This window comes from Nanorana parkeri, unplaced genomic scaffold (genome assembly GCF_000935625.1).
Source record: "Nanorana parkeri isolate BGI_ZX_2015 unplaced genomic scaffold, ASM93562v1 scaffold44, whole genome shotgun sequence".
Classification (NCBI taxonomy): domain Eukaryota; kingdom Metazoa; phylum Chordata; class Amphibia; order Anura; family Dicroglossidae; genus Nanorana; species Nanorana parkeri.
This window is the reverse complement of record NW_017306312.1, coordinates 2,675,095-2,693,770: the sequence shown is the minus strand read 5'-3', so window position 1 is coordinate 2,693,770 and position 18,676 is coordinate 2,675,095. Positions and strand designations below refer to the sequence as shown.

General features: G+C 39.3%; 1 protein-coding gene across 1 annotated transcript in view; it reads left to right on the top strand.

The window, feature by feature from the left end:
• Positions 1 to 18,676, top strand: part of METAP1D (methionyl aminopeptidase type 1D, mitochondrial) — a 146,300-nt gene that overhangs the window by 93,516 nt on the left and 34,108 nt on the right. The window contains exon 6 of the mRNA XM_018572451.1: positions 14,428 to 14,591. Coding sequence (XP_018427953.1) covers positions 14,428 to 14,591 — 164 coding nt within the window. The remainder of the gene's footprint in view (positions 1 to 14,427; positions 14,592 to 18,676) is intronic.

Here is an 18,676-nt window from a genome sequence, read left to right as displayed (position 1 = left end):
TTTAAATCTCTCTGCTTCAGGGGTTGCCCAACTGATCGCTATTGTTTGAAGGTTTTGGTCTTACTTGTGGCCCTCTTTGCGGCAGTCCCATATGCTCCATTTCATTCCAGGCCTTTGTAGCTAAACATCATGGCTGTGTGGGACAAACAGGTTCAGTCCCTGGACCTCCCCATTTGCCTGTCCAGCAAGACCAGGCAGGCACTAGAATGGGGAAATCATTCATCCCAATGGTCTCTATGGTACTCGCAATGGACACCAGCCTGTCAGGCTGGGAAGGAGTCCTGGAAAACCTCTCTGTTAAAGGGACCTGGTTCTAGGAAGAATCTTGGCTCGCGAGCAACATCCTGGAGCTCAGGGCTATTTGGTTGTCCATTCAATGCTGGACCCCTCAGTTACAGGGTCATGCGACCAGGATTCAGTTGGACAACACCATGGCAATGACTTGCATCAACCATCAGGTTGGCACCAGAAGTCAGACAGCTCAAAGAGAAGTAGACCTGATTCTGGCTTTGGCAGAAATTAATGTCCTGTCCTTGTCCTCTGCACACATTCCAGGCCTAAAACATTGGCAGGCAGATTTCCTCAGTCATCAATGTCTGGTCCCCAGAGAATGTTCTTTTCATATGGAGGTGTTTTAAGCTCTTTGTTGCAGGTGGGATACATGGACGTGGACATGGACCTTCTGGCATCCAGGTTCCACAACCGACTGTACTGGTCTAGAATTAACTCCCTGTGTCATATACTCCAAGACAAAAATCATGCTTTATCATGGTGACTATATCCTCAAAACTGGTAATAACATCCATAATGGTGGCAATATCTTCACATACATGATAGCTACAGCACATAACTAAAAGGCATCACATGATTCAGATAATGCACAGTATATGTTGTAAATATTGATACTTTGAAAAATGTATGTATTAAATTGGCAGCTGACAAGGTTATTATACCTATATATGATTAAAAAAAAGCTAAAGTGCTAATAGTTCAGAAGGGGGACGTTTGGGGTAAATTTTACCTTTTAAGGTCAGCAGAGGTGGGTCTATCTCTAGTCTGAGAGCAAAGTTACAGTTATATTGGACAGTTTAAACTTGGTACAGCAAATGTGATATTCTACCAAAATGAATGTTGACTAAAGTGGATCTGAATGAGGTCTATTGAATAATCCCTCATGTACTTGCCGATACCAATTACCCATACTTTCTCTTAATGGACAGGTGAAATTTTTTCCAAAACAATGCAGACTAATAATTTTAGGCCAAATTCTTTAATATTATGAATAAAACAAGCCCACCTGAGGATCTATGGTGGTCTCTGCAGGTTCACCCTAAGGTGGGATCGCGAGTGGGCTGTGCAAGTACAAGTGAACTGCGGGCAGGGGACGAGGTGTCACTGGATAAGATGCCGCATTGAATTGTTAGCGCCGATAGCACTTCCACAGGCAGCCCTTCATTCCACAGCATCCGGACCTTACCCCCCTCAGCCCCGATAGTCTCAGGCAGCCCGCATCCACCTGTGCCTGCCACTAACAGCAGTCCGCCTACGTCCTAGACTCCAATTACACACAAAACTTTGACCCATGCCCCCAGCTCCAACAGCAGTGACCAAACCCTACACCTCCTCGCCTTTCCCAATATCAGTTCACACACATTTGAGAGCGCACACCATTCACATTATTGAAGGATTACCACCTATCCACCTCTCGTCGTTGACATGGTGCCTGTTAAATGGAGCCACATGGGTTGCCGAATGATTTTTTTTCTCCTCATGTGAGGACGACGTCGGCGGCGCTGAGAGGCTGAACGGAGAAGCGTCACTGCTGTGGGCGGAGCTACAGACGGAGTCCTCTGGGCAGTCGCCAGCCAACTACATTAGACCCCACCTGGAGCTCCGCCCACAGCAGTGACGCGATGCTCCTCCAGCCTGCCCAGAGGACCTCAGCCACCACGGAAGGTAAAAAAAATGTAAAAAACCAGCGCAAGCTTCGGCGCTAGGCATCTGGGCATTTTGACAAGTCCTTGTCAAAATGCCCTGTATCTGGCCCGATTCCGATGCTAGCATCTGTATCGGGACATCCCTAGTTCTAGGTAGTATTTGTATAGATGGGATAACAGTATAACTGGAACATAATTTTATCATATGTAGTATATAATGGCTACAATGAAAGATATCTGTGTTTGGGAAGCAGTATATTAATTCTAAATTACATGTATACAAGGTATATGATATACGAGAATGATTTACCGACTTAGGGATACTACCTGATCTGTTAAAAACATGATTGTTATCCTGGCACAATCAGCGAGAGTTAAAATAAATATAAGTGGTCGTAAACATTCCCAGTCTAATCATTCTAGTCAGTCATTATTTAATTTTGGATGTCCCAGCATATTTCAAATGAAAAACATGTTTTTGTATATAATGTATAAAAAAGTTTAATACAATGTAATATTCCGCCAAGTCAAAACATAAAATACTGTGGTAAGATTCAAATTGAAATTAGTCTTCTATGATCGCTGAAATCTTATTGAGACCATCTGGATGGAGGGTCTTAAGTGTAAATATCCAATATGGTTCTCTAGATTTTGAACTTCTGTATCAATCAAATTGTTCTAACTCATTCATGTATTCTATCAGTGTAACGGTCTGTAGGGTATCAGATTTATTATGAAGGTATAATGTTTTTATACCCCATGTTTCAGAGAAGTTTTTTTGGCAGTGCATGTGTTGGGGAAGCTCTCTGTATTCTTGTTGGGGAGATCTCTCCTGTCACTGGGCTATACAATCATGGGTATGCCGCTAGGGAAGTCAGAAATAGAAGATTTGGGGGTCATTGTAGACCACAAACTGAATGGTAGGTTGCAGTGCCAAGCTGCGGTAAACAAAGCTAGCAGGGTCTTGTCCTGTATTAAGAAGGGGATGTATTGCAGGGACAAGTCTATAATTGTGCCTCTATATAGATCGTTGGTTCGGCCACATCTGGAGTACGCGGTCCAGTTTTGGTCGCCGGTACTGAGAAGGGATGTCCTTGAACTGGAGAGAGTCCAGCGGAGGGCAACAAAACTAATTAGGGGAATGGAGGACCAGAGCTATGAGACAAGGCTTCTGACCTTAAACATGTTTACCCTGGAATTAAGGAGATTAAGGCGGGATATGATTTTCATGTACAAGATGTTCAATGGTGACAGCAACATTGGCAACAAACTGTTTGAGATTAACTCCATTACAAAGACTAGAGGCCACCACCTAAAGTTGGTGGAGAAAACATTCCAGCACAATGGGCGAAGAGGGTTCTTTACAGTAAGAGCGGTTAAGGTCTGGAACTCACTGCCATCGGCAGTGATTTCAGCCAAGAGTGTAGATTTGTTCAAGAAACGTTTGGACAATTTCTTGAGGGACCGTAATATCCAGGGATACCAGTATCCCTAAGAATGAGATGATGCGTGGACCTATATGGGTTGGACTTGATGGACGTATGTCTTTATTCAACCCCAAATACTATATAACTATGTAACTATGTAACTGGCACAGGAAATAATGGAAATCTCTCCAACAGAAGCACAAATCTAAACAAAACACCTCTTTCTAGTGGAGTGGAAAACTTTTAGAACCTTTTGTCATGTTCTAATTGTTGTCTTCATCACAGCTTTTCCCATACTTCTTGTCACTGTGTATCTGAGTGTGGCAGGATGTCATTGGGAAAGGAATTGAGGGGGAAACCTCCAACTTGGGACATAGACCATAATGAAAACCTGTTAAATGTCCAAACTCTACCCAAATCTATCTAAAAATAAAAAGAATTGTTGGACCCACATCCAGTCCCGGGATCCCCCTCACCCTTACCCATTGGAGCACCTAATAGAGGGACAGTGCTAAATCCGTGAGCTGCTCAATCCACAGGTTATAAGACCAGATCTAGGATTTTTTATTTGTTTGCAAGAGATTAGAAAGCCAAATTTCTACTTGTTTGACAAACTGGGCTTAAGCTTTACCGGGTTATTCACAAAATGTGAAGAGTTTGGAGAAGGCAGGAGAAGTGAACAATCTAGGACAACATAGCTGAACTGGAAAGTGAGCTGAATTAGAGAATTTTTCCAGTTCAGCTATGTTGTCCTAGATTGTTCACTTCTCCTGCCTTCTCCAAACTCTTTACCCTTTTGTAAATAACTCTGTTAGTATTCATATTTATGACATGGGTGCACTTTCTTTTTAGGATTTTTGCAAATTCTCAGTAAAGATTCAGACGGAGAGTAATAATTTCACCTGGGAACTAGGATGCCCCAGCTTTCCTTAAAGAACCTAGTGATCAGCGTTGGTACAAGGTATTTTAGCTCCCAAGGTGAAAACGCCAAAGTGCACCATCCGATGAAATGTATTCTACTTGAGTAGCATAGGTTACAGTTCCTGTGCATTTTGTGCTCCCTTACTGCTGAAGTACGCAAGGTGGACATTTTTTCTGATTATTCTTCAGCTCAGACCTGCTGGTGGGGGTTAGCCAGGTATGTGTAAAAGCCATAGGTTGTGCAGAAAATTCCATTCAGGATTTAAATGGATGGAAACAATGTGATACAACTACAAAAACCCATTTCTATGTGCATAAAAAAACAAAACAGTTCTAATGCAGGAAAAAAAAGGGCTGCTGTTTTAGTAAATATATAGTCATCCCTGTGGACTGCGGTTTGAAGAATTTTATGGGTGATGTAGCCAGCATGACTTGATATCCAGTATTGTTATAGATGTGTGACCATTGGGATCACTTGAAGAAAGGTTTGGATGTAGTAGACTAATTTGTGATGTTATCTTCCTGTCATCTACCGTCAGATAGTCTTGCACATGTGTTTAGTTTTATGAATTAAAAAATGATCAGTGTTTCAAAATGATAACTTAAATGAAGATCTGTTATGAAGTAAATATTAGAGCAGTCATTTATCTATTTTTTTTTTATTTTTTATGTTAGTTGCCTGGCTGTTGACCCTTTGGCTGTAATACTCTGAGTCACAGGCCTGGATTAAATATATAGGCCAGGAAAGTATACAAGAAATACTTGTTTTGGAACAGAGGTTAGCAATTTTAGCCCCCATGTTTCTCTCATGATAGGTTTCCTTTAGGCCAGTTTCACATATACAGGTGAAACTCGAATAATTAGAATATCGTGCAAAGTTCATTTATTTCACTAATGCAACTTAAAAGGTGAAACTAATATATGAGATAGACTCATTACATGCAAAGCAAGACAATTCAAGCCGTGATTTGTCATAATTGTGATGATTATGGCTTACAGCTCATGAAAACCCCAAGAACCCCAAATCCACAACCTCAAAAAAGTAGATTATTACATGCAATCAATAAAACAAGGATTGTACATAGAACAATATCGGACCTCTGAAAAGTACAAGCATGCATATGTACTCAGTACTTGGTTTGGGCCCCTTTTGCAGCACTTACTGCAATTACTTTTGCACGATATTCTAATTATTCGAGTTTCACCTGTATGTGTTGTGGCAACATGGCCATTTAACATGCCTTGCCACAATGCATGGACTGAGTTATGTTGTCATGCCATTCATTTTGAAAGGCACTTCAGGAATGCAATTCTGAAGCAACTATGTTGCAGTGCACCACAAAGCATGGTAGTAAACTACTGTGTGTTGTGATGTACTGCATTGGAACAAATAGCATGGGTGTGCTTTTTTTGTCCCTTTTGGTTTGTTGGCAGCCCATTCAAATGAATGGCCTACCTTAATGCAACGCACGTTAATGCACTGCACCAGACTACACAAATGTAAATGTTTTGTGAGGTTAGTAAAGGTCTGATTAGTATATTTAGAAAAAGTAGGGTTCTTATGAGTAATTCAGAATGAACAGAAAATTCCAGAATTTCCTCAGCAACTTCTGACAATGTATATTGTTTGTGGCAGTAGGGAACATAGATCATATTAGACATGAATGGTTTACTGTAATTATCCCAGTCCAGAAAACATTCTAGGTTCCATCTCTTAGGTTCTGTTTCAGTCACATAGCTTATAGCTCATAGCTTCGCTGTGATATGCGATATGGTGAATGTTTCATTCCTTTATCTGATAGTATATGAAAAAAACATCATAGGTGCTGTATGGTTCAATCCCATAGGGCACATTTAGTGCTGATAGGCAGGTCTTTATTTCTAAACTTTGTTGGAAAGGGTGATTTTAACACTGTAACTGCTATCCTTTATTCATAGTAGTTATTGTGCATAGCTTTCCTAAGAAATGAATTACATTCTTTATGCATGATTCCTAGTCCAAGTTTGGAGTCTTAACTCTTCTTTTGGTCCATGTCAATGCTTCATCACTTAATGTAATTTAAACTGACTATTCATGCTAGTCATTTCTGGTAGTATGTACGAGATCAATAGGTAGCGCATATAGGTTTTATCTGCTAAATAAAACACCTGGATCTGCTTTGTACATTGAGTTCACAGTTCTAACAACTAAAAAAAATATCAGCATTTGGACTGAGCTGCTTTTCAAACCTGATACCACTCTTCTCCCTTCGTTATTCCATTTCCATAATACAGTTTTTCAAACTTGATCTCAGTTATGCTTTGATTAAGTGACTTGTGAAAGACATGACTTAAAGTGACATTAAACCCTCAGATATTTTAACATAAAACAATACTGTAATGTGTGCCTTACTGTAATCCATGGTAGTTTCCCTTCTCTTTGCTGCTCTTCCTTTTAAATCTGTATCTGTTCTCTTGCTGGGCAGAACTTCTGTTTTGCAGCAGACTGCCTTGTCTCTGAAATGGATACATGGTGTCTGTGTGTAGGTTTGCAACCTGAGCCAGCACTATAGGAAGAGGCACTCAGCTGCAAAGGGAAGTTCTCGCCAAGCATTGGAAGACATGAGGATTTAAAAGGAAGAGCAGCAAAGAGAAGGGAAACTACCATGGATTACAGTAAGGCACACATTACAGTATTGGTTTGTTAAAAAATCTGAGGGTTTAATGTAACTTTAAGATATTTTTTACAGACTGGTAGTTACTTCTTGGTAGTCAGAGAAGTTCTTCAACTTCCTAATAAATGATATAGTCCACTGTGTGGACTGTATAGGACAGGTATGTTGTACTGAGTCACCTGCTGAATGTTTTTGTCTCTTGGGTGCTCTAGATTCGATATCTCCCAACAACACTTCCTGCTTCTGTTTCTACCTATCTTGGAGTTTTGCCATTCCTTCTTTAGCAGGGTGTTCCTACTCGTCCATTGCAGTCCATAAAATGTGTTAAAACTTCATAAGAGAGAGTGAGACCCTCTTTAATTCACTAAGACTGGTGAAGACTCAAAAACTGATTTTCCCTGGAATCCCTAAGAGATCTTAGAAAGTAGTTTTGGGTCGACTGACTCTTGAAATGGAATGTACATGGCGTCACAAGGCCACTGATAGACACCATTGGAGGGGTGACGCCAAAATGACCGACAGTCCCCCCCTTTTGAAAAGTCGGGCACTCGGTCATGGACTGTACTGTTTTTAGGAGGGGAATCGGCGGGACAAGGACCTTCATGGCAGGATCACCAGGTATTATTTGGAGGATAGCTGCTTATTCAAAAAAATTAAAAACAACTTTTGAAATGACTATAACATGTTAAAACATTTATATGTGATTGGGTGTAGATTGACTTTAACAAACTGTAGGTGTAAACCCAATCACTAAAATCTCCTGTCAGCTTTCAATGTTTTTGCAATTTCAAAAGTAATTTTCAGTATTTTGGAATCTGACTTTCATTTCTCAATGTCTCAACCTTTCAAAAACTGAGCTCATGATATTCTGGAACTCCTTACCCCAACCTGTCAGTCTATCTCCCACCTGACTGTTTAGACGGTCCCTAAAGACTCATCTCTTCAGGGAAGAATATCCCACCTCAACCTAACCACTCAACCATCACATTCTCAAATAATGCATCCCCTCACAGCTACCTCCTCTTATATCACTGGCCCCTCCCTTTTAGATTGTAAGCCCTCAGGGGCAGGGCCCTCCTTACCATCTTGTCTTGAATTTTATTGTAATTGTAATGTCTTCCTTATATTGTAAAGCGCTGCGCAAACTGTTGGCGCTATATAAATATTATGTAATAATAATAATAATAATTTACAAATTACTTGGTGTTCCTGCCATTAAGGTTCATGTTTAGGTGGGTCCGGTCGCCCAATTGTGCTTAAATGTGTTACCCTTTCACTCAGGCTTCTGATGGGGACTACAGGTGGACATTTCAGCACACATTACACAGCATGGTCCACTGTTGTCACCATCAGGAATCCCATCTTGAGAAGTGCTATACAGCCATAGTTGGAATGCATGTAGACCGGAAGTATGGATAATTTTATACTGAACCTGGGAGGACAGAAATATGGTAGCTACCATCGCTATCTAGTTTTCTGAAAGGTACTGACTCAGGTGTTGTCTTCCTGATTCTGCATGCAGCAAGTGAAATCTGAACTGACATCCCGAATACTGGTTTAGATCAGTCATTCATTATGTAGTAAAAGAATGGCTGTTTTGGAACCTGTACCCTTAGAAACAAGGCGATATTGATCATTCCTGTATTTCCCTTCCTACATATGTTCCCTTATATACAAATAATATTGTCAATATACAATTTGTGTTTATTATTTTTATTGTATATTTATTATTTTTTATTATGTGTTTTTTCTTTTTTTTTTAAACCACTATTTTATGTGTTATACATATATGCTGTATTTCCTATTTGAAACAAATAGCATATCTTTTATACTTGACTCCTTAGACTATTGGATGCTAAGAAAGCTGCTGGAGTGTCACTTAACAACATGAAAAATGGCAACTGCACAAATCAATTTATAATTAGCTTATAAAATGAGGTGCACATGGAAGGGCATTACACAGTACAAACACAAACGTTCCTCAGCACAATTGCCAGCCACCCTGAAAAACAAAACGAATTACACTGTCTAACAATTTCCGTTAAAAACAAAGGTTTTTCGTTACACAACTTTTGCAGAATATGTGGAAGCCACACTTCCTCACCAAGGCCCCTCTGTGTAGTGTGGTCCTAACTGTAATCTATGAGAGTCATCATCTTAGTGTCATGGCTGCCTATAGCAGGACCACATGTACATGCTAGCTTGGAAACATGATCATCCTTGACCTTCAAATACCATTTATTCATTCATCTGCTGTATCCTGTTGTTTGCTACATGCAATAAAGCACTTTGTGGATGAAAATGTATTTGGTGCGTTCAGCTATCTGATAAGGATTGTCCGCAGTGAATATATCTGCCTATACAAGCCAGGCATAGAGGACAATCGGAGTCAGAATAGATACATTGAGTGTAGGTATGCATGGACAATTTATTTAATAAGCTAGTTATACATTTATGTGTGTGGTTGCCTGTTTTTGTTTGTTGGATTTGGTGTGGGAACACACTGGGGGCTTCAGTTAACATTTGGTGTGCTGGACTTATGTCCCTGTGCCTTTAAGGAAGAATGAGCTACCTCCTATATATGCTCCAAGATGGAGGATCTCATAGACTAGAGTTAGGACCATGCTACAGAGAGGAGCCTTGATGAGGTAGTGTGGCTTCCAAATATTTAGCAAAAGTTGCGCAACAAAAACCTCGGTTTTTAATGCAAATTTTTAGGCAGTGTAACATTTCTTTGCAGGCTAGCTGGTAAGTGTGCTGGGAAATGTTTGTGTTTCACTAGCATGACTCCAACTGCAGAACACAGTTTATTGGCCAGTCTCCTGTCCCTTCTCTAATACCTAATGTTCTCCCTGCAGTCTTTTAGCCAGGATGCTGGTTTACCTACAGGAATACAGTTCAGTGTTCCTTACGATAACCGTAAACCCACCAATGAAGTATTGTTGTGAAAACGACAGTGTTAACAGTTAATTTTAATAGAACCAAAATATTGCTTTGGTGAAAAAATAATAATTTGCCTATGCAAAATAAAACTCACCGTTAATTCTAGTTATGTTTCAAGCTTTGTGGTAGAGGATCATTCTCTGAGTGTGCTTGAGAAACTATTCTGTTTCCACTAATCAAAGAAGTACCATAGAAAAACATTTGAACATCCATCCACAGACTGGTCCCTTTTATTTATAAGGCACATAGACTCTTCAATGCCAGGCCCTACTTACCCATTGAGGGCTATCAATATTATTGGCCCTTTGTGTGTGTTGCTGCCACATTGGAAGTGGGCTGTTGTAAAGTGCACCTTTTATAGGTGCTAAATATAGAGCTGGATGACTGACAAGGTGCTATTTATTGACATTACGTGATGAACTGCAAGGGATTCGTTTCATTTGTCTGCAAACCAATGCTGCGTACTTACAAAGTCACGAAATGCTTAATCCCTTAATATTTAAAACGTCTGGAAAGCGTTATTAAACTGCTCTGTCACAAGGCTGAAATGTAGATTACAGTTGATTTTAACTTCTTTCTATAATGCCAACAAATTGTCAGTTTGTAATACTCCTAAACTATCATCACAAAGCAAGCAGCACAGAATTTGTATTGCAACAGTTGTGAGCGAAGGTTTGTGAATTCCTTTTTTGTGGATTTGTGCATGGATGCCTTCTAATATGTAATCCGGTCTTCATCTACATCCTAATAATAATAAAGAATAATTGCTTTCCTCACCAGCAATACACAACATGTTATGTTGCCATATTTTGTTCAGAATAAAGGGTTAAAATAAGGTAATTGCTATTTTCAGTAATTTATCAAGACTCATTATTTGGCAATAACTTTAAACAATAGTTTTGAGTCAGAGATGCCTTGACATTCTGCATTACAACCTGGAATTCACTGGCCTTTCACTGATTTTGAGTTATCTAGGTCCTTAAGCAGTAGAGCATTTCCATTCTCCCTCCACCATTCTTCACAGTTGGGATCAAACTTTGTGTTTTGTTTTCTCCAAAGATAACTACATTTACAGTTGTAAAAAGTTCAGCTTTTCTCACTTCTCCTCATATAACAATGTGTCAGAAATGCTTTTGTAACATTCAGATGAAGTTCAGTATGCTTTAAATGCGCAGAATTTTTAAGGGCAATCTTCTCTTCTACTGTAACCTCTTATGTATAACATTGTTTAGTGTTTTTTAATTCTGAACACAGATGTTATGAAGTGTAAAAGATAACTGCAGACCCTTAGTTTGTTCTTTGATACCTGTCTGAGAATTCTGTGCAGTCCCTTACAATGATCTTTATAGGATGCCTGCTTCCAATTGTAAACTGTTTTACTATGTACTGATGGGGTGCCTAAGGCATTAGAAACCCCTTTGTAACCTTCTGCAGTCGTGATGATGTCATTATTTGTTGTGTTTGGCTTGTTTTGTAAATTGTACTTCCACTTATTTTCCTTTTCCTGCCCCCTAAAAGGATGTTGAAGGTAATTGAGGGCCCATTCACACCAGTGTTTTGTTAATCGCATGATTAACACAGCACAGCACACCTAGCATACACCCCAGTGCACCTCCCGGCCACCGTGCACCTCAATGCATGCACTACCTTTTTTCACTGCAATGCATGGTTTTGCAGTACCGTGTGTTGTTTTGCAGTATATGGCGACCAGGGGGTGCTTTTATATAAATGGCAATGAAACGCACCTAGTCGATGGTAATGCATGCTGGGAGGCTGGTCGAAACCTCCATACTCGGACCTACTTATGACTTGCATTGGTGTAGTGGCTGCAATATTGGTGGGTGCTGTGTGGAGAATAGATTATCTTTGTTATATCACTCTGCCTCCCCTCTTCCCCTCTACGCATGTGCCCCAGTGATGGTGTCAGCGAGGCAGGGAATGGTTCTCCCCACATGACGATCATGTTTGTACCCCATATCATGTCTGCCTGTATCTGTCTCCTTCTCTTTGGCCTCTACTCTTCAGCATAGCTTGGCCCAATCCTTTCTGCACAAACCCTGACACATGGATAATGGATATGATATATGTACCTCTCTATCGAGTTTATATCCAATCTACATACACATCCACTCAATCTATATCCAGTGTATACCAGGGGCAGAGTTATCCTGTGTTCTATTACATGACATAGTGTAAAGAGAAACCAGATTCCAGTTCTTGGCAGTGTGTAGCAGTTGGCCACCTGACATTTAGGTCTGTAAAAAGGGAACTTTGTGATTACTGCTGTGTCCAGCAGCTGTATGTTCCAGCAGCAATCATTATAAACATCATCAATGATGCTCACTAGAGCCAGGCATTATGTTGTTCCAGTGACAATGGCCTAAGAAGGTATTTTCCTCACCCTCACATTGGAAAGATTTCCTGTTGTATATACGGGGCCAGTAGTGAAAGGAAATATTCCAATTGGGACACAGATGGCTAAAAAAAAACCTGACAGGGTTTTAACCATCTCCTAAAAAATATTTTGGCTTTTGGTATGCTTTAACAGGGCTTGCTGGAGCTAAATGTGTACCAAGTGTACATTTGCATGAATATAAAAAAAGCACCAAGGCTCAGTGACTGTACAGGATTTGAGTAATACAGAGCAGGAAGAGATCATGGCTAGCACATAAACAGGACAGTAAGATAATTTTGAAACTCTGCCAGGTTTCTATTACCTTATTTAGCCCTCCTTTTGAGGTGACTTCCCATTACATTTTATCCCTGAGACATTAGGAATATAAATGAAGGAAAGGGAAGTCACTGGTATTCCCAAAAAGAGAGGTCAGTGGTTGCAGTGCAGCCTACATATTTTATTCGGTGCAGGTTTCCTTTAAAGATGACCTTCAGGCACACCGCCAAATATACAGCTAAAATACAGACACAGTTTTGCCTGCCAAAGGTTGTTATTCCTGTTCACCCAGTCTGGAGATTTACACTGCCCTGGCAGATAGCACAACCAGATTGCTTTCTCTACTGCAGTTATGCAGTACAGCTAGGCCTGCCCCCAGCCTGTGATTGGACACTGGAAGGGAAGCAGCAGTCATCCCTTTGCTTGTTTTCATCCCTCCTCCTGTTAATACTGTATATCCCTTGTCAACACAAGTGCACTGTGACACACCTGATTGGCTCAGAAAGCTAATCCCTCTCCAAGTTTGAGCATTTTTCTATTTAGGGGACTAGAAGAGGCTTATTGTAGTTACATTTAAAAATACATTTAATTATTTTTTAATAAATATATAACTGATGTCTTCCTGGAGTGCAGCTTTAATGTTTATATTGTTCTTAACTCTGTTAGATGTATATTAATATGTTTCTTATTTATAATTACTTAAAGAAGAACTCCAGGATTTTGAAATATTAACACTTGCAGTGGGGTTACCCCCGCATTGCAAGGGTTAACTGCTCATATTTCTCTAGGAGTGAAAATGAAGAAGGAATTCTCTCCTCATCCTGTGGCAGTAACTGATCTCTCTCTCCCTCGGCTTTGGCTGTGGTACGACCCTTTGAGTCTTCAGGTCGAATAGACCTATATTAGACGTGATGATGTCATGGGCCTTTAGACCGCTGGAGCCTGGGGATGAAGAGACTGTGGGGACTGGTCTAGCAGCAGGCGACACTGATGATCAGGTGAGTATATCTTTATTTCACCCCTTAGACAAAGTGAGCGCCTAACCCTTTGCATTGTGGGGTTAGCCCCACTGCAAGGGTTCATTTTTAAAAAATACCGCTTTAAATGGAAAGTACAGATGTTTTCTTCAGCAACAGATGTTTGTTTTCATTTTCAAACTTTAGAATTTTTATAAAATTTGGTTACTATAGGCAACGTAACAGAACTTTTTTTTCAAAAAGCACCATTTAACTAGTGACTTATCATTTATACTAACTTTGGCCTTTATGGTTTATTAAAACATACATGGAGTATTGATATCTTGCCTGCCTTGTCTTAAAGTGTATTTCCACTGTCACAGTCAAATTTGAGAACTGCCATCTATGTGTTTGTTATGTGTCCCATTCACACAGCATACAAAAAAACTATTTAAAAAATATATTTCTTACCTCGTAGTTTTTTGTTGTTTTTTTTAGGGGAGGCCTTGTGCAGTCTGCAAGCTACTCTGAACAGTTTGAAAGGGAGTCTGTCCCCCGAGAAAGAATAGGCACACACTGAGCTTCCTGTCATTAACATACAATGCTTCTAGATTTTTAACCCTTTGTTAGGACAGACAGTGTTCTAATCTTGTAAACAACTGATAATGCGATCTGCCAGCACAGACAGGAATCATTAAACATAAATTACCCCAGTGCCCCCCTTTAGGAGGGAAGCTAGGTAGGATTTTTAAGCAAGTGAAAGCACTTAATAAATAAAACAATTTTTATTTTTTAACATAACAAATATAAAGTAGGTTTCCCTCTTTACAATCTCAAAAACAAAAGAGAAATGACGATGTGCAGCTTAATTATTATGAACTTTCTATAACCTTGCACATACTTTTTTTCCCCTATTAGGTGTATAGTGGCGGATACCATGGGGACACATCGGAAACATTTCTTGTTGGGAACGTGGATGAGAACGGGCAGAAGTTAGTGGAGACTGCCCGGAGATGCAGGGACGAAGCAATTGCAGCCTGCAAGCCAGGAGCTCCTTTCTCTGTTATCGGAAACACAATCAGGTGAACTTAGTGTGTAGTGTGACAAGCAGAGACTCCTGGCAGATATGACAGGGGCTATTCTGACTCTGGTATAAGCTGATTATATGTTTTATGATTCAAAACCGCCATTTCGCTGATACCAGGGTGTAGAGACCAGGTTGTATTGTGCCTTGGGTAAGAAAGATTTTGGAAAAGTGAATTACCTTTAGGGCAGTTAAGATAACTACATCAAAAGAGCAAGGTGTGAATATAACAACTGGCAGTTAGGTATTAGAACTGCAGACAACTTTGGGTGGGTATAGGCTTTTCAGAAGAATTGGCAGCCAGCCTACAAGCCTGCAACTTGTGTCTGCATATGTTTTTTATTATTTATTTCAGGTATTTATAGAACGCCAACAATTTACACAGCGCTTTACATAGTGCACATTCACATCAGTCCCTGCCCTCAAGGAGCTTACAATCTAAGGCCCCTATCTCACATGCATACATACGAGGGTCCATTTTAGACTGGAGCCAATTAACCTTCCAGCATGTCTTTGGTGTGTGGGAGGAAACCAGAGTACCCGGAGGAAACTCACGGAAGCACAAGGTTAGCATGCAAACTTCTTGCAGATAGTGACCTGGCCGGGATTCGAACCAGGGACCCCCAGTGCTGCAAGGCAGAAGCATATGTGCATGCGCAGAAAAAAGGATAGATAGATAGATAGATAGATAGATACTGTATGTACATGTAATGTTACTTTTGCCTATTTGTTTGATTACTGATGACAATATTCATGTGCTTAATTTAAATAGCAATGCTTAACTTTTCCAAGGGTTCAGTGATGAAATACCTTAATATATAATGTTGGGGGGTTTTACGTCATTTTCAGGCCTAAAATGTGGAATATAACATGGGTGCAAAAATGGAAAAAAGGGCCTCAGTCATGAAGGTGTTAAACTTGCAAATTTATCAGTAACCCGGTGTAAAGAGCAGCCATGATGAACGTAGTGTAGTATCCCATGGCAATTACCATACACATTTTATGGTGGCGTCAGGTTGGATCTTACTGGCTCCTGTAACTCGCTGCAGTTTTTTTCTTCATTAAATGGTTCAGTTAAAGGCAACATTTTATTACATGCTCCAAAAATGGAAAAACCTGTTGTAAAGATTACAGTAAGTAAAGGGATTACAAGTAGCTTTAGGGTTACAAGACCAGTTAAAATACATTGGAGTTGATTTATTAAATGCAGATATCCTGTTCACTTTGCAAGGGAACTTCCCCTTAGCTTAGTTGAAGATCTGCAGACTTTCATCATGCAATCAAGTGCAAGCAAAAATGCTTTGTTATTCTTTGCCAAGTAAGTTTTCCCCACATTCACTTAGCTAAGGGATAATTCCCTTGCAACATGAATAGCACATTTGCCTTTAGTAAATCAGCCCCATAGACAATTAAGATTTTTAGTTTTTTAGTCTATATGTCGCATATATATATATTAGGTTGATGTAACTTAATGTAGTAATAAATATGCAAAATAGTACTTGCAAAAAAAAAAAACACGGCCTGTCAGTTTTGGATATAAGATGAAATACATCAAAATATAGTTAACTAACTGTGCAATCATATATTTGCTAAATTCATATTAGGAAAAAATGTATGCATATTCTTAAAGAGTGTTAAATAAGGTTAGGTATTAACATTTTCAGTGATAAGTGATTGTGATAAGACAATTCCTTATTTTGTTTTCTGATGTCACGGACCTAATCTACAATGCACTTTGCTCCATGGACCTTTTAAAGGGTTCTTGCAAAAGAAGAAAATGTATACAATGAGGCAAAAAAGTTGATGTATCATTTATATGTATTTATTGCTATAGAAATGTTGTAACTGATTCTGAATCTAACTTTAGCAAAACGTCTTTGGGTTATATCTCTGAAGCTTTTATTGTAGACTTTGCACAAAATTGTGTTTTTGACAGTTTTAAATTATAGGCTAACTATCATCTGAGGGGAAAAAAAAGGATAGTGTCTTTTTCTTCTTTTATAGGAAATGTTGAATCAGACCCCTGCTGGGAAGAGAAATTTAATGCATATCTCACTATCTTACTATCCATGAATATAATGGAATGGAATTCAGAATGCAGTTTTATTTTTGCAAAAATGGATGAGTCGATGGGTGCCCCTCGTATTTCCGAACACCTAGGGTTCAAACAAATTTGCTGGTGGTGTTCTTGCTTTTTAACAAAATGTATTCTTATGTGGAAAGGGCCAGCGAGTACGAAATTCTTATTCAGGCATTGTATGGAGCTCTGCATTCATAGCTGTGTCTAAAGGGCATGTCAGCCTTTGATTCTTTCTGAGAGGTAATTATCCTTTTCCTGTCAGGGAACAACAAATGATAGCTAACTACACAGGCACATTTGCGGTGGTCACATTCATCAACTGCAGAAAAAAAAAAATTCAATCTAATTGTGCAACCCAGCTGCACATGAGCTTTTCAGCATATCTGTTGTTCCTCTTTCTCTATATTCCTCCTTCCACATCTAGTTTTTAACTTTTTATTTTCTTTTTTTTTTTTGTTCATTTTTTTGTCTATTCCTCCTTTTTTTTACTCTGCACTTTCTTGTTAAAGTAATTTTCTCTTGTGGCTTTTTTTTTTCTTTTTTTTTCTTTCTCCTTTTTTCTTCTCCCCCCATTGAAGCATATGAATGTAGAAAATTATCACAATTACTCATATAATTGAGCCTCTTTGTAGCAAGTGCAACTCCTGTAGCCTTTCTCCTTCATGAAAATGGTTTCATTATAGGGTTTTTCATATTCCCTGACACCATCTACACAGAGGAACGGGCGCGCAGATGAGATGTTCTCGGAACAGTGCGGATCAGTAAGGTCACAGTAGGAATAATTAGCTCTGCTATGGAAGGAGCTCGTAGGCCTTTTACCGCTACATAAATGTACTGTCCGTGGCTTTTAGTCGCAGAAAAAACTTACTAACAAATGGAACTCCCGCCTACTACTTTGAAAAAAAAATTTGTATCAACACTACAATTTTCTATCATTAAGACTAATAACACAGAGCCTGCTATACATCAAGAGGAATAAAAAGAAAAATCTCACATTCAGGTGGCGGCTGGGTGCTGACCTTTGTTCCCTTTTGTGTGTGTGTGTGCGCGTGTGTGTGTGTGTGTACGACTTGACAAAAAAAAATAGGGACCCACACACTATGCCAACACCCAGGTGAACAGTGGCAGCATCCCCAGCATTTTTTTTTTGTGCCCTGATCTATTCCCATATAGGGGAATACATTTAGCATATTCGCTGGATTAATCGAAGCTGTTAAAAGAAAAATAATAAATAAAACATCATGAGAAATTCAGTGAATATAATGGCAAGCAGCATTGGATTTCTGATGAGAAACTACAGAGACTTCAGTCTCATAATGTAAATATTAATGGGGAAAAGGAATAATCTAGCAGTAAAAACAAATGGATCCAAACTGGTTCTCATTTAAATTTCAGCAGACGGGTGCCATTTGTTTTGTGTCATTGTCTAGAGTGCTTAAATGGTAATTGGTCTTTTTTTTTTTTTACATTTTATTCCAGTCGCATCTAATGAATATTCCGATGCTATAACTGAGCAATCTGTGTGATGTATTCCATATCTGAAGGGGGGAAAAAAGAAAACAAAAAATAGTACTCTATTAACTTGGCAAACAAAACATAACACCTTCAGGTTACCTGCAAAGAGCCCATTCAATGTTTTCAACTATTGCATGAAAAAAAAAAGTTGTTAGCACACATTGGAGGCAATAGAATAACATGACATATCTGTTCTTGCTGCTTATCATAGACTACATTATAGAGTGGCTACTTGGTTTAATTCATATGAATGGCATTTTAAGATGGGTTTATGTTGGTTATTTATGTAATAATATGAGTGTGTCTACTGTTTTAAGTTCATAATGCTTAATCTGTTGCTTTGGCCTTTTTGGATTATCATAGTGCACTAACCCATAACAGCCAATCAAATTTCAACAATTATGAGCTGTTACAGCAGCATGATTAGTTGCTATGAATCACTATACTTTGCATGTTTATCTTTGCCTCAGTCACTCAGTCCATATATT